The sequence below is a fragment of the Lontra canadensis genome, unplaced genomic scaffold (assembly GCF_010015895.1).
Source record: "Lontra canadensis isolate GAN:19392208 unplaced genomic scaffold, GSC_riverotter_1.0 scaffold32, whole genome shotgun sequence".
Taxonomy (NCBI): domain Eukaryota; kingdom Metazoa; phylum Chordata; class Mammalia; order Carnivora; family Mustelidae; genus Lontra; species Lontra canadensis.
Window position 1 is genome coordinate 11,046,872 of NW_022631026.1, and position 17,418 is coordinate 11,064,289.

General features: G+C 38.6%; 1 protein-coding gene across 1 annotated transcript in view; it reads right to left on the reverse strand.

Annotated features, from left to right (window-relative positions):
- The window catches only part of NBAS (NBAS subunit of NRZ tethering complex), a 316,364-nt gene that overhangs the window by 208,207 nt on the left and 90,739 nt on the right, over nucleotides 1-17,418 (reverse strand). Inside the window, exons 20-21 of the mRNA XM_032866873.1 lie at nucleotides 15,158-15,262; nucleotides 14,386-14,522 (exon numbers count right to left, since the gene is read on the reverse strand). Coding sequence (XP_032722764.1) covers nucleotides 14,386-14,522; nucleotides 15,158-15,262 — 242 coding nt within the window. The remainder of the gene's footprint in view (nucleotides 1-14,385; nucleotides 14,523-15,157; nucleotides 15,263-17,418) is intronic.

Below are 17,418 nucleotides of genomic sequence, written 5' to 3' on the forward strand. Positions count from 1 at the left end.
CACAGAGAAGCCAACCTTATAGGAGACACACACACACACACACACACACACACACACACAGGGTGATGAAATAAACAATGCATTATGGGAAAGGAAAAAATAGGTTCCATAACAACAGTGATAGGAACTCAGCTAGTGAGATGAACAAACCTGCATCCCTGGCATCCAGTAAAAAATACCAGGTATACAAAAAAGCAGGAAATTATGGCCCATAACCAGGAGAATTATCAATTTCTTAAACCAGACCAAGAAACACCAATAACATGATATAGAAATAGAAAATATTTTAAAAGCCCAAACCTCACTCCTAGGAATGAAAACTCAGCCACTCAGATGAAAACACACCGATGGCATTAAGGGCAGAAAAGGCAGAAGCAAAGAGTAGTCAAGTTTACAAAAGACATAGTAATAGAAACTATCCAAAATGAAAAGCAGAAAATGACCGGAAAAAAAAAAAAAAAAAGAATTGTAGTAAGTCAAGAGCAAGTGGCTAGCACACATACAAGTGATGGTCCAGGAAAGAGTGTGTGTATTAAGGCAGGGAGACAGGGGGAGATAAAAAATATTGGAAGAAATAATTGGCATGAATTTCCTAAATTAGGTGTAGATCCAAAGAAGTCAATAAGCAGCAATGAGAATAAACACGAAGAAAACCACATCAAGGTGCGTCGCAATCCAAGAGCTCAAAACTAGTTACAAAGAAAATCTTAAAAACAAAGAAAATAAGACACACGATGTAAACAGAAATGGTAAGAATGACAACCAGCCTCATGGAGGACAATGGAACACAGCAGCAGACTGACACCTCTGAAGAACTGAACGGATAAAAATGACAGCCTAGAATCCTGCACTCAGCAAAAGTATTTTCCAAAACAAAGGCAAAGCAAAGACTTCTTCAGGCATAAAAAGGAGAGAATACATCGCCAGCAGACTAGTCCTAAAAGAGATGCCAAAGAAAGCCTTTCGGACAGAACAAAATTGATACCAGATACAAATCTGGACCTACAAAAGGCAATGAACAGCAGTAGAAATGTGCAAGTACAAAGCACGTTTTTAATTTTTTAAAAAGTTACTGATTAAAGCAGAAATGATAAAAATGTATGGTGGAGTTCGTAACATACGTAAAAGTTAAGTAGAGGCCAAAAATCATTCAAAAGCCAGCAGAGAGAAAAAATGGAAAAACACTGGGGTAAGGTTGTTACATTATACATGAAGTTCTACTACATTATTTGAAGGTAGACTATGATAAGTTAAAGACCCATGCTGTAAACACTAGGGTAAGCACCAAAAGAAAAAAAAGGGGGGGGGGATAGCTAATAATCCAATAAAAGAGATTAAATAGAATTATAAGAATAACCAAATCAAAAGAAGGCAGCAAAAGAGAAAAAGGCAAACAATGAATAAATTGAACAAATGATAAACAAATAGCAAGATGGTCATCTTTGAATGGAACCATACTAAACTATGCACCATATATAAATAGCCAAAGCATGACAACATAGAGGCAGAGATTACCAGATTAAGTAGCAAGATTCAACTACAGTTAACCCCTGAACAACACTTGGGTTGAACTATGTGGGTCCACTTATATACAGATTTCTTTTTCCTATAAATACAATTCAGTACTGCGATTGTTTTCTCTTCCTTATGATCTTTTAATAACATTTTTATTTCCCTAGCCTACTTTACTGTAAGAATACAGTATATAATACATACAACATATGTGTTAATTGATTGTTTATGTTATTGGTAAGTTCCGGTCAATGGCAGGCTATTAGTAGTTAAGCTATTGGAGAATCAAAAGTTACACATGGATTTTCGACTGCACTGGGGGTCGGTGCCCGAAACACCCACGTTGTTCAAGGACCTATTGTATATTTTCTATAAGAAACACACTTTAAATATAAAAAGACAAAATGCCAATGTACATCCAGCATTAGAAAAGTATTTAATTTGAAAGACAACATAAATCCGAGCTCTGCTGAGAGGTAAGAATAGTTAATTATGCTTTTCCAGAGTTTAAGCAAAATAGCCCACACAGGCCTCTCCAATTCTTTCACAGACAAAACTAAGCTGTGGCGTCAGAAGACAGGGTAGCGGTCCTCTTGGACGAGGGGACCATGAGAGGGTAAACAGGTGAGGGTATAAGGGACGCTGATAATGTCATTCTTCTTCAACTCCTTCACAAATTCATCAAATTGTACATTCACGGTTTATTCACTTTCTTGTATACAGAATTCAATACAAAGTGAAAATAAAACCTTTAAAATTGCATCGAAATAAGGTTCACTAAGCAACCCCCTGACTGATCATCTGGAACCACAGGCACCTGATCCCAGGAAAGGGGCGCTGTCCCAGATGAGCATCACCGCGTCACTGTCGTCGGGACGGATACACCCTATTCTAATTTTACATTTTGTTCCTTCATCAGTCTCTTATAAGTCTCCTTCATGTGCTTGAACTAGAAGATATCTGTGACATGACACCATGGACACTGGTGCAGCTGCCACGCCCTGCCATACTCTCAGCTACTCTAACCACTGGCGGACACCGGATGCCACCTCCATGCTCCCAACAGTGGCAGGGGACGTCGCTCACGTTACTCGAGCGTCAGGATACCTCCGCAATGTCCCCATCCCACACATGAAGAAACTCAAGTTTAGAGAAGCTAAATGACTTCCCAAATGTAACACATTTGGGAAAGTATCAGTTAGCTAGCAAAGTATCAGGACCAAGACACACACCCGTGTTTTTGACGAAAAGCCTTTGCTTTCCTAGAGTACCACTGTCCACTTCTCTGCGTCAAATAGATGGCAATACCATGTCACGTGATCCCAACGTTTACATAAGTCATGGAGTTTTTTTCCTACAGTTATTACATATAGTATCAAAACTTCTGGGATTAAAAATTGGGTACATATAGAGGTCAAAACATTCCTTAAAATAATGCATGGATTTTGTGTATGAAATATGAATTTGATTCTTAATAGAATTTTTCTTATTACAAATACAATATTTAAACAGGCTTGTCTATATCAGAAATTGGGAAAGTGTCTCACAGGGTTATTTATATGTTAATTAAATATAGTGTGATAAAGAGATTCACTGCTGTTACAGACAAGTATTTACATATTAATGAAATCTTGACTAGAAAAGACATTGTGTGATCAAGAAGAATTATAGGGACTATTTCCCTAAGGTAATTCAACCATTCAGAAGATGTTATAATCTACTTAAGGATCACATGTTCAGAATTATTACGCAGGGTACTTAAAGTTTGGAGGAAAATGAATAAGGAAAGAAAAATCTCATCTCCATGAAAAGAGTATCATTTGTACCACGAGGTAATGCTGAATCTAGTAACAGATTTTTTGGAGAGTTCATTAGTTTAAAAAACAAGTACCCTCTCAAATAGATCTTAATTTCAAGTAAAATCAGAAACTTTGAACCGCATTAAGCCATATTAAAAACATTTGACAGTGTTACATATACACTAAAATGACAGTGCAATTAAAATTATTTTTTAAAATAACTCCCTATTTCAACATATTATTTCTACTAATGCCTCTCAAATTTTTGCCCTGAAAGGAGGATAACAATCCTTTTCCTATTTATCCCTTAAATATGCTGGGAGAATTACATGTGAAACATAAAATTGGTTCATATATTTTTAAAAAAGTTCCATACTCAAAAGAGGAAATGAACAAATCAGTACACCTTCATTTCTTTAGTATTTCTCAGATCTAAATACATAACAATACATATCAGTATCATCATACTTTCCAAAGCCATAAAAAATCCTCGAAATAAAATTCATTTCCACCTTCTTAATCAAAGAAATTACCCTAAATGCATTCTGTTGCTTTATATAAATAGAAAGACAAGAACTAATTGAGTCAAGATCTAACAGGCCCATAATGCCAGGAGACAAGCAAACCAATTATCCCACTGCCAGCTCCAGACCCTGTTCCCAGACAGTTGAGGCGATTAGCTTTTCCTTTCTGAACCAAACACCAGGTTAGTCTTGGATTCGGAAACCGCCAACATAGCCCATTTTGGAAAGTACTCTCTATACTCCTCTCCCCACAGAAGGCCAAATACTTATTCCAAGCCTAAAATACAAACCGATTTATTGCTCTTTGTTCACAGCAGTTCAGAAATAAACTGCACATATGGGAATTGAATTTTGATTAGATAACTAATCAACTTTTCAATTTTAAAGGGAAAAGAAACACTTTTATTTTTCTCTTGAGAATCAAACAAGTGAATGCAAGGCCCCAATTTTTTCCATAATTACTTCATCATCCAGGCTACAGTTTAGGCAATATTTCCATTACAACAACAAAATTACAATGGGAATGACCAATAGAATGACCAACAGAGGCTGCTTTTTAACAATTTCAGAGAAGAAAAAGAAATCTTTATGAACAGGAGTAGGCTACGTAAAAACATAAGGAAAAGCAGATTCCTGATTGTTTACTGGGAATCCTGTACATTAATCCACTTCATTTCCACTAACAAATTCACTGAGAACATCTTTTGTCCAGGTGAAGACTGAGTGGGTAAAACAACTTCATGTTAAATATTCAGACGAGGGTGCCTGGGTGGCTCAGTTGTTAGGCATCTACCTTCAGCCCAGGTCATGATCCCAGAGTCCTGGGATCAAGCCCCGCATCAGGCTCTCTGCTCAATGGGAAGCCTGCTTCTCCCTCTCCCACTTCCCCTGCTTGTGTTCCCTCTCTCACTGTGTCTCTATCAAAAAAAATAAATAAAATCTTGGGGCGCCTGGGTGGCTCAGTGGGTTAAAGCCTCTGCCTTCAGCTCAGGTCAGGATCCCAGGGTCCTGGGATTGAGCCCAGCATCCATCTCTCTGCTCAGCAGGGAGCCTGCTTCCTCCTTTCTCTCTCTGCCTGCCTCTCTGCCTACTTGTGATCTCTGCCTATCAAATAAATAAAATCTTTTAAATAAATAAATAAATAAATAAATAAATAAAATCTAAATAAATAAGTAAATAGAGGACTCTTTCCTTCTCAAACTTCCCAATATCAAAAATCACACTCAACTTTCAACATCTAAAGCAAACCTTCCCTCTTCTAAGAAGGCTTTCCTGATTTATCTCCTTTGTAACAGAAAGTAACCTCTCCCATCTCCAAATCTACCTGTATTTGTCCTATAACATGTATTTTAAAGATAGTTTTATCTAACCTAACCTAATATCTTCCCTACACTTATCTGATGACAGGGATCATATCTGACTCACATCACACAATCTCAAATGACTCCTCCATCTTCTTCAAACTGTTCTTTCCGTGAAAACGAAATAAGATAAAGCAATATAGAAATGCTTTAATCTTTAAATCCAAAGGTACTCATGATTTGTTATAAATTTCATTTAAAAAAGATTAAAATTCAAAAATCAGCATCTGCTTTCAAAGAAACATTAATATGTTTTTAATGGGGGAGAAACTTCCAGAATATCTTTAAAACTATAAAACTTAGCCACCATTAATTGATTCTGGTACGGTCTTCTGTTGCCCTTCAAGGAAAATAAGACTTTACAGCTTGGATTTAAAAGCCGCTTAGGGGGGGCGCCTGGGTGGCTCAGTGGGTTGAAGCCTCTGCCTTCGGCTCGGGTCGTGATCCCAGGGTCCTGGGATCGAGCCCCACATCGGGCTCTCTGCTCGGGGGGGAGCCTGCTTCCCCCTCTCTCTCTGCCTGCCTCTCCCCCTACTTGTGATCTCTGCCTGTCAAATAAATAAATAAAATTTTAAATAAATAAATAAATAAATAAATAACAATAAAAGCCGCTAGGGTCAACTCTGACTTCAATGAAAACGTAGTTCAAATTATTTCTTTAAAAAAAAAAAAAATCACTAACTAATGTAAAATTTCAAAGCATCAACAATTTGAAACTACAGTGTAGTAAAAAGTAAACCTCTACCTAATCTTTCCATTATGAAGAATGGGAACAGTCTCATCTGATTATCAAAGGATAAATTATTTATTACTGATTAAAGTTACAAGAGGGGGCGCCTGGGTGGCTCAGTGGGTTAAAGCCTCTGCCTTCAGCTCAGGTCATGATCCCAGGATCCTGGGATCGAGCCCCGCATCGGGCTCTCTGCTCAGCAGGGAACCTGCTTCCCTTCCTCTCTCTGCCTGCCTTTTCTGTCTACTTGTGATCTCTGTCTTTCAAATAAATAAATAAAATCTTAAAAAAAAAAAAAATTCTATTTAAATAAATAAATAAATAAATAAATAAATAAATTCTATAAAGTTACAAGAGATGGGGCACCTGGGTGGCTCAGTGGGTTAAGCCTCTGTCTTCAGCTCAGGTCATGATCTCAGGGTCCTGGGATCTCAGCCTCTGCTCAGCAGGGAGCCTGCTTCTCCTTCTCTCTCTGCTGGCCTATCTGCCTACTAGTGATCTCTCTCTCTCTCTGTCAAATAAATAAATAAAATCTTTTAAAAAAATAAAATAAAATAAAGTTATAAGAGAAAATCAATTTGACTGAAATCAAATTCGTCCTACTGGGAATTTTAATAAAATACATATTAATGCTTTGCTATTTTAGGACATAAATTTTATGTTGTTGTAATTATAGAAAAAGTCTCTATATTTGGCTACTTAAACCCAAGATTTAGAAAACAAAGTGTTAGAGGGGATACCAGAAGTTCCATTCAGTTTGTACACCCTCTTTACGACCAAGAGATGAAGAAAAGGTTTTCCATAGGAAGTTAGGCAATAATGGTAACCTTGCATCTCAAACCAGAATTCATCTTCATCCTTTACTTCATTTGGGAAGTACTTTTGTAGCATCAACAGAAAAATGACCCACAGATGAAAAGCCACTCTAAATTTTATTTAATCATATTAATTTCACTGAAAGTGTATTATACCTTGAGGATATTAGGCTAAGTGAAATAAGAGAGCCACGGGGCACCTGGGTGGCTCAGTGGGTTAAGCCTCTGCCTTCGGCTCAGGTCATGATCTCAGGATCCTGGGATCGAGTCCCGCATCGGGCTCTCTGCTCAGCGGGGAGCCTGCTTCCTCCTCTATCTCTCTCTCTGCCTGCCTCTCTGCCTACTTGTGATCTCTCTCTGTGAAATAAATAAATAAAATCTTTAAAAAAAAAAAAAAAAAAGAAAGAAGAGAGCCACAAAAAGACAAACACTGCACGATTCCACTTCTCGGAGGCCCCTAGAGTAGACGGCTTCATCCAGACCTGAAGCAGAATGGTGCTGGTCAGGGGCTGTGTTGAGTGGAGAATAGGGAGTTGTTAATGGGCACAGAGTTTCAGCTTCACAAGATAAAGAGTTCTGGAAATTGGCTGAACAAGGTCAATGTATTTACTACTGAACTGTATGCTGAAAAACGGTTAAAAATGGTAAATTTAATGTTATGCATTTTTTTACAATTAAAATTTTTTCTAAAAACATAAAAAGTTTATAATGACCACATGGTCTTAACCATCCCTACACTTAACAGAGCCAAAAAAAAATGCAAAGCCAAAAATAGGACCTACAAATGCACAAAAGACATATTCATTCTGAATCAAACTGCTAAAGAACACAGTTAGTTTAAACCTTGCTGCATTATCAAGTGGGGCAGAGAGCACCACAAAGGGATTACGGCCTAGGAAAAGCTGGAATGATTCAGGGTTAGCAAGGGAATAAAATGCCAGGGACAAACATGCGTTACAGTATGCGTGACGCAAAGAGAGGACCTGGGTCTGCAAGTCATGGGGAGAAATGCTTCTGCCAGTCATACAATTTATCGTACTGTTTTGCAGTGTTTTTCTCAGTGAACACAGGTGAAAGAAAGTGCTTTCTATATCTATGCTCTAGAGAAAGGGCAGTTCCTAAATAGGCCAGTATGTAGGCTGACATCCTCCATGATCTGAACAGCATGACTTAATGTCTTTTACCCACCCCTTATGATTTTTAGCCTTAATGGGATGTCACATAAATTACTGTGGAGCTGAAGGCAGAGAATGATTAGAAGTCAACAAATAATTCTCGCAATCACAAATTCAGAAAAGAAACAAACATCTGCAACACACTTTTATGGTTCACACAAGTATAATCCATCTGCATGTTATAGCACGTTTTTCAAACTTTCAATCACCAAATAATCTCACTGAACTCAGATATTTACAAGCAAACAAACTGCCAAGTTACAACCGTAACAGCTTGTCTAGGACAAGGGCAAATATCTCCTGGATATTTGACTTCCATCAATCAAGTTTTATCACTTACAACTATAAAATATTTTAAACATTGCAATATCCCCAAATATACTAAATAATGCAATCTTTCCTTACTGATGTGGAAATAATCCAGGAATATAAATATGAGTGTCAATTTTCATTATCTAGCAAATACAGGTGTCAAAGAATTTCCCGACTGACATATGTGTACGGCAGAGTTTATTTCCACATATTAAAAATAAATGAAATCCAAATGCAATGTGGTATCCTAGTCTGGATTGGGAAACAGAAAAAGGGTATTAGCAGAAAAACTAATTATATCCAAATAAATCTGTCACTTAGTTAACAGTATTGTGTAGTCTGTTCCACTGTACTGTTTTGAGGGTGCAAATTTGTTCAAATGATATATACGAAGGAACAATCTGACCATGACACAAATTTCACATTTGCTGACACCCAATTTCATCCATAACAAATGTTGTGCACACAGAAAAACAAAACCAGCCACGTCAGGTTACACGTGCAGGGACACCCAAACATCTACCAGCAAGCCCAATTTCCAGAATGGGTTAGGAAGCCCCCCCATCCACAGCTGGTGGCACAACTTTTCTCCGAATTTCTTACCACCCCCCTTTCCTCCATTCCCCAATAACACACGAGTGCAACTCTTCCAACACCCATTTCCACGTACAACGTCTAAGGGCTTTAAGGTAAGTGCCATATTTTAGTATTTGGATGTCTGTTACCCATGTAACACATGTAAAAATATGTGAGGACTTTCATTTAGGTTCCTAACTTTGTTTCACTGAACAAAGCTTTTGAGTGCTGGACCATTAATCCCGATTTTCCCATCAGTGCCATGGTTTTCACTGCAAGGTTCTGCATAGCCAGTAATCGTTAGGAGTGCCTACAGCATGTTATAGCAGAACTGACTACTCCAGTGACAGTGTCTTAGTTTTGACAAATGTGCTATGATTATATGGGAAGAAAGGGGAAGCCCAGTGAAGGGTATCTAGAAACACCCTGTATTCTCCATTCCACTTTTCTACAGTTATAAAATTATTCCAATAAGAAATTTTAAAACAGTAAGCATAGGAAGTAGAGAAAGCCAAGGCTCAACTACAGGGTTCTACATTAACGACGACTGCTAAGACTTACATAACATTTACTTGATGCCACTCACTGTTCTCAGTGTTGTATACACACTGACTCATTAGGCATTCTCACAATGCGAAGAGGTAGGTGTTACAATCATGCCCATCTGACAAGTGAGAGGACTGAGGTGCATCTAAGAAAAGGTATCCCAAAAACACAAACTAGACACCTTGGTTCTAGAATCAAAGCTCTTATTCTGATCCGACTTCAACAGCCAACTATTCAAAATACAACTTTTTAAACTAGGTTACTTCCACCATTCTAGAAAGATTCTACAATAGGAAGAGGCATAAAATAAAAAAATTAAATAATCTTTCTAAAACATTCCATAAATACCAAAAATCCCGAAAGTTAAAAAAAAAAAATCCCTTTTATAAAAACCTATGAGCAAAAATTGTGGAAGCTAATATAGTAAGAAATATCACCTTTGTACTTCAACTGAAACAGTCAACTAGAATATGAAGTATACACATTTATACCAATAACAAATGATAGATAGCTAATAAAAGACGTATCGTCTATGATAGAAAATGTAATTTTGAAGTTTTAGAAAAACTTGCTCACATTTCATCATTGTCAAACACACACGATAATTTAAGAGTGACAATATCACACACAAAATTAACACACGCCACAGAATTTTCCCAGCAATCACACTCATCAAATTTGGTTCAAACAAAACTGGTTCACCAAACTTCGGGTAAATGCCAGAGAGAAAGTTCTGCCTACAGAATCTCAACACGGGGCAAGTAAAAGGCCACTTTGTTGACGTAACTTACTATTACTTCTCAAGATATTACGTGGCTTGGACTCTAAAATGCAAAACCCTACCTACCCTCCCATGTACACTCTACATAGTGAACAAGACACAAGGTCCTTTCCTTATGGATCTGCTACTCATTCATTCATTTATTCACTTAAGTGGTTACTGAGTCCCTACAACGTGCCAGGTGATCTTGTAAATGCGGCAGGGGCTAAGGAAGGGAAGAAAACACAAGTGGGAAGTAGATAACAAGATAAGTAAATAGAACTCAAACTAAGGTAGGGGTGATACAATCTAGGAAGAAAACAAGGCAGGAAAGAAGGATTTAAAGTGAGGGTAAAATCATAAATAGGGTGGCCAAGGGAGATGAGACAGAGCAGAGAAGACAAACAACCGTAGGACATGTTAGGTGTGAGTACGGGGAAGAAACACCTGCTCAGGGTGCAAGCAGGGGGAGGGAGCGAGGCTATGGAATGAGAGTGGTCAGAGAAGGAGACTGACCTGTGAGAGGAGATGCAGAAGAAGGAAGAGGCCCGGTCACCTGAAGATACAGGAGAAGGACGCACCAGGCAGGAGGCACCGTGGCCACGAGGCGCCAGGGTAGCAGCAGGCATGGTATGGTCCTGGGCGGAGGGGAGGAAACGCGGGACTGGACGTACCATCCTAAGGGCAAGCTGAAGACCGTGCAGAGTTCACAGCCACTCTGCCTCTGGGAGCCATACACTTCGAGGTGGTACCTGGTTTCAAACCATCTAACCATCTAACAGATCACTGAAAAGTCATTTCTTGCAAAATACAAGTGGAGGGGCAGACAGGCTGATAAAGCGGGATGACACGGGCGCAGCTGCTGCGCAGTATGTACGCTCTGAGAAAATCGAGCATGTGTACAGAAAGTTCTACCGTCCTTGAAGGCACTAAATGAGGAAGAGAAACTAGTTTTCAAACTATGCAACTGAAGAGGCTTTAAAAAAAAAAAAAAAGGCAGAAAAGGCATGTATTTAGAGTCTTTTCAATTCTTATTTCTTCTCAGTTTGAAAGCACGATGCTGTATGCAGGAAATTCTCTTGCTGCCTCAAACACACCTGATTAATTCCTGCTAAAGAGAAAGCATGTTTTGCTCACTTCAGAATCCCTCCCACAGAGCCAGGCACACAAAGAGCGCCCAGCTCACCGTGGATGGGGACGAGAGCACTGCGGTTCCAACAGAACAGACACTTTGTGCTGCTCTGACTTGAAAGTGATTGGAAAATAAATACCAAGTATCTGAAGAAGAATAAATTTCCTCAAAAAGGAAATGATTTCTATAAATAGGTCTTATTGATCCACGCATCCATTAGAATGAAACTTCAAGCTGGGCAAGAGTCAGGCTTTAACCCTAAAATAGCACTGGACTCAGGAATTAAGGCAATCGGAGCCTCAGTGAGACACTAACCAGGGCGCCTCCATTGTTAGAGGTAAGAAGTCTATTCTGTTTTCCTTTCTTCCGGACAGCCTTTGACCTCTCTTATAAATGGACACAAGAGAGCCCTAATTGACCCAGCCAGCAAACATTTTCAGAGACTCAACTACACAAGCACCACCCTAGGCCATGAGAATCCAAAAATTTGGAGGAGACGGTCTCCACCTTAAAGAGTTAGATTTGGGTTAAGGTTGGATGCTCATTAAAAAAGGAAACAAGGGCGCCTGGGTGGCTCAGTGGTTAAGCTGCTGCCTTCGGCTCGGGTTATGGTCTCAGGGTCCTGGGATCGAGTCCCACGTCAGGCTCTCTGCTCGGGGGGGCGGGAGGGGGAAGGCCTGCTTCCCTCTCTCTCTTTCTCTGCCTATCTCTCTGCCTACTTGTGATCTCTCTGTCAAATAAATAAATAAAATCTTAAAAAAAAAAAAAACAGAAACAGAGAGAAAAGCTGAACTAAAAATAACTAAAAACACACTATAAAAGGGTTATAGTACAAGAACAAAAAATGATGAAAATATAGGAAAAGGAACAAGTGTATGGAAGACCTCACAGAAGAAGCTACGCCTGAAACGTAACCACGGGTTTGCTTTGCAGCCACATAAAATCACAAGGAGACAGACATTACTGTTATAACCTACTGTTGTTCCTCATTCTTTCTAATTAGAGCAAAACTACACTCAATGAGACTTTCTTGAGAAACAAAAATCTTTATTTCCTTAATGCGTTAAAATGAATATAAAGACTCCTAAAAAAACAGTCTTTTCAAAATTTGTCTAAGCAACATATCCCAACATGATGATTCTAAATAACCTTATATTCTATTACCCTCTGCTATAATATGGTATAGTTCAAGTATTTGTCACAATTTAAGTTGGTTACAGCAGTCCCAGTAAAGGAAGCATAGGGCATTCAGAGATAACCCAGCACTGGGCATTGTAAAACTATTTTGTATACCAATTGTGAAATATCAGAAAATCATAAGTTTATCTAGGCAGTCATCAGGAGACAATAACCACAAATGAACTCAAATCTAAGGACAGATTACCTTTAAAAAAAAAAACTTCAAAAGATAGTAGCTCTCCCCGTCTTTTTTAAGAGAAAGCCCTTCTCTATACTAACAATTTATAGTGGAAAAAAGTCATTTATATTCAGATTAGATCTATTTTGCAGAGAGCAAGAAAACAACAAAATTATATTCAAAAATACCTATAAATATACATTCACAAAATACATTTTACATATCACTATAAGGATATAAAAGAAATCATATGAAAATGAAAAAAGCACCTTAAACTTCTTTTTGTTCACTTTTATCATGACAAAGACTTTTTTTTTAGTACCAAGAATAGTACAAAATGAGGAATTTAGAACTCATTTTTTGAGCTTCCTGATCTACAACTACAAACAAATGTAAGTTGCAAACCTCAGCCGTACTTTATACAAAGTTATACTACTAAACCTCTGCAAATCTCAGTTCTCGGTAATAAGAGGGATGATACCAAAAGTGGAAACCACATATACCTATGTAGGAAATGCCTACTGATTACTCTATAAATGTTCATCTTCACCATCGATACCCAAGCCTACAAATAGGATAGTGGGTGGGGGTGACTGGGGAGAAAGAAGGAAGCCGAATGATCCCCTAAATCCCAGTAACATCCCTTAAAAGAGTTAAGTTGCCAGTACCTAAAATTTGTAACAGTGATTTCAACTGGAATGGTCTTAATCTCTTAGAGCATTTGAAGATCACAGGCAGACTTCATAGATCAATTCACACGTTACTCAACATATGCAACACGAACAAGGAGCACAGGGACTGGCGATTCAAGGTAAAGATAAGCAAACTCAAAAAAATCCCCAAAGGATATAAATCATGCAAATCAGTGACTGAGCCACATTTACTAGTAGATGTAGAAGTCTCACATTTACTGACCTAGTTCACTCTTTGGATGCAAAAGGTCACGGCGAATAGTCTTGCCTTTGACCTCAGTGCAGTAACGGACAAGCGGAGTATCCTTCACACTCCTCTCGGCCTCAGGCCTGGAGCTAATAGGCTACCTACCCATTCTGAGCTAGGCATGGAGGCAATTTTATTCTCTTCTCTTCATTCTCCTGAAGAAACATTCTGGCCTCCACAAGACTACTGAGTGATACCACGAGGACCACTGAACTTAGAGTCTATGTCCCTCATCGTGACCCAATTCTCAAATAGCCCTGAACTGAGATAAAGAGCATCAGTCCAATTAATAATTAAAGGGAATTTGATTTCCCATTTGTCTTTCTCCCACTGCAATTTCACAGGGGGAAACAGTTATTAAGAGTGAAGACTCAGATGTTTCTGGGTCCCCTGGACCTACCACCTGATATTTTCAGAACTACTTCATTTCTAAAAGATCTAATTCAAAGACAGTTATCCTAAAAACTGTTCTTAACCAAAAAAAAAAAAAAAAAAAGAAGAAGAAGAAGAAGAAGAAGAAAGAAAGAAAGAAAAGAAACACAAAAAACAAAAACAACTTTTCTTAATCATAAAAACATATGGAGTACACACCAGGAAAATCAGAAGGCCTTCATTAAAAAAATAAAAAGTAAGGTTCATGTTCATTAAGTTAAGGTGATCCTCCTATGCTAGACACATTTTGGCTTTGAGATCATTTAAAAATAAGTTAGAAATAATTTTATAATCAGAAAAAAGTTTAAAGAGATTACTTTAAAATTAATTTTGTTTAATTCAAATTATTTAGCATGAAACAAAAAACTGTTATGATTTAAAAAGAAGGTAAAATTCAGTAAACCCAGTCACATACCAAGCTTCAGGCAGCAACACAGAATATTCATGTGGAGAAGTGGTCTCTGGGAAGTTAGAGAGAATGGCAAGGCGATGAGGAAGCAGGTCTGATCCATGATAAGTGAACAGAATTTCTAGGGCTTGTACGTTACTTTCCTGTACAAACAGCAAGGGGTAAGTTTCCATTGTAAGCCTTAGAAATAAAGGAATGAATTTGTAGGACAACGTTCAAACACCTAAAAGTAACTTTTTATGCAGTTCTGATTTAAGTACTTTGAAATATTTCTAATTCTTTGTAGTCTGCATCACATTTCTCAATCTAGTGTCATAAAAATCACTTACTTTTAAAATTCAGAATGATGAATAAACACTTTTTAAATTTTTATTTATTTGAGAGAGAGAGAGAGAAAGACTATGAGCAAGGCAAGTGGCAGACAGAGAGGGAGAAACAGACCTTCCGAGGACTCAGGGCTCGATCCCAGGACCCTGAGATCAGGACCTGAGCCAAAGTCAGAAGCTTAACCAACTAAGCCACCCAGGTGCCCCTGCCTTTTTTTCTTTTAAAGATTTATTTATTTGCCAGAGAGAGAGAGAGAGAGAGCATGAACAGGGGGAGGGGCAGAGGGACAATGAATAAACATTTTTTAAAATATAATTCCATCTTCTCTACATTAATATTAAAACAAAAAAATGAAATGATGGTAAATGCATGCAATAACATTAACTGTGCGGCTCAGAGATTTAGAAAGCGTTAATAACCATAATTATTTTATTTACAAAAAAGAAATTACCCGAGCATAAGTTCTTGCTGAGAGAACAATATTCTGATTTCTGAACTTCTTAAAGAATTCAGCATCATATCTCTGTTCAGATGCATGAGGCACTCCTAGGATTTCCTGAGGGGAAACAGAGACTTAATAATGAAAAGGCTTTTAAATATGGGTGACAAGAAAATATTAAAAACCTTTACAACTCTGCCTCCCTAAATAAATAAGCCTTGAATTAATTAAACTATCAACTGTTAACTGAAGTAGTACATCTGCATTCTTGCCTTTATTTTGGAAATAGCTGTATTTATAAATACTGTTAATTAAAAAAAAATTAAGAAGTAAATGAAATGGGCAGAAAAAATTAATTACAGTAAGACAACCAAAACCCACCACCTGCTGCAAACAAGTAAGCGACCGTGATACACGGCAGCGCAGCATGAACACCTGCGTTAACTTCACAGCTGCTGGTGAGCGATGTAAAACGCAGCCTGAACCGTTCATTCCTTCAACAAATATTTACTGAGTGTCTACTATGCGCTAGGGGCACTGTGATAGGCAACAGTGATGTCATGAGCAGGACGCGTTTCCTGCCTTCCAAACTGCTTAAAATCTAGTGGAAACAAAAAGGGACACAGGAACAGGCGAAGGGAAACACACAGGAGAGTACTATAAAACTCATCCTGGGAAGATGGGGAAGGCTTCCCGGGGGTGCCCCAAAGCTGGGACAAAACACAAACAGGTTGGCCATGGCAACTGCAGGTAAGGATCTGCCCACCACAATGTATGACATACTTAATGCTGTCATACTTAATGCTGAACCCCAGATCCCCAGCAGTCTGCTTTTCATATAATAAGTAACCAATAACTACTTATTGACTGAATTAATTTACTGAGGTAGGAGAGAGACAAGGAGGAGGTGCGGAGGAGGGGGGGGTGGGCGTTGAGAAGGTCACTTGCAAATATGTTGGGCTTGGAACTCTAGCACATCTAGAAGGAGCCACCCAGAAGGCAGGTGGATAGAGCAAGAGTTCTGGAGCGAGGTGAGTCACATACATGCCACACTTACTAACACACAAGTGAGTATGATTTCAAGGGAGATCAAGTTGAATGAAAACAGCCTTAAGGAGCAACATCATTTAAAGGATCAACCCAAAAAAAAAAAAAAGGGGGGGGTGTGATGTGGTGGAGGACAATCGAAGGTCAGGAATAGGCATCTGAAAAGCAAAGCAAATAAAGGAGGAGCTGGAGAAGCAGAGAAGTAAGGGCAAGAGGGGGTGGGGGCGCTGGGGGCTGTTTAACACATATTCATGGAAACCAAGAAAGAAAACATTTCAAAAATGTTCTCAGTTCCCGGACTCCCCATCCACAACAACCGTTCCCTTTGTTCCATCCCGGTTACGCATCCAACCAGCTCCCTAGATCTTTATCATCACCTGAAGGAAGTCTCTGGGACATCTCCATGTCCGACAATGGTTTCTTGAGCAAATGATCCTTCCTCCACCCCCCAGCTCAACCCAACACATGGCATTCCAGCAATTCCACAAGGTCACTGACACATCCGGCCCACTGACCCTACATTTTTCACCTGCTCTCTCTCCTCCAAGTCTCTTATCCCTTCCAACCAGCTTAGTCCCTGGTCCACCATTCGGAGACTTCTTTAATCCCTTGCTTCTTTCCCTTCATCATACTCACCTGGCAAAACCTCATCCTTAATCCAAGGCAACTAAGAACCCTGATTACAAGGTACAAGTCTGAAAAAATACCACAAAATCAAGCTGACAATTCTCATTTCAAGACCTCAGCACGGTTGGAATCCTGATGCAAACGAACCAACTGTAAAACCATTTATGAGGTGACTAGGGAAATCTGAACATGAAGTGGATAGGAGGTGATATTGGGGAACTGCTACTAATTTTCTTAGAAATAATAATGTTATTGGGTTATTTTTTAATTCTTTACCAGTTACAGACACATAAGTATTTATGAGTGAAATGATAAGATGTCTAGGATTTGCTTTGTAACAACTAGCTGAAAGAAAAGGCAGGAGTGGAGAGTAAAAGATACAAGATCCACAAAATGGCTGAACTGGGCAGTGAGTACATCCGGGTTCATTATACTCTTCTGTATACTTTAAGGAAGGTTGGACATTTTATAAATTGAATTCAAATCTGCCGTCCCTCAATGGTACTACATTTCCCTAACAAGTTTTCTCCCCTATTCTGTTAGAAACTTTTCCACAGTTCTTTCATTCTTTCTAGACCTCCAACACTTATCCCTGTCTC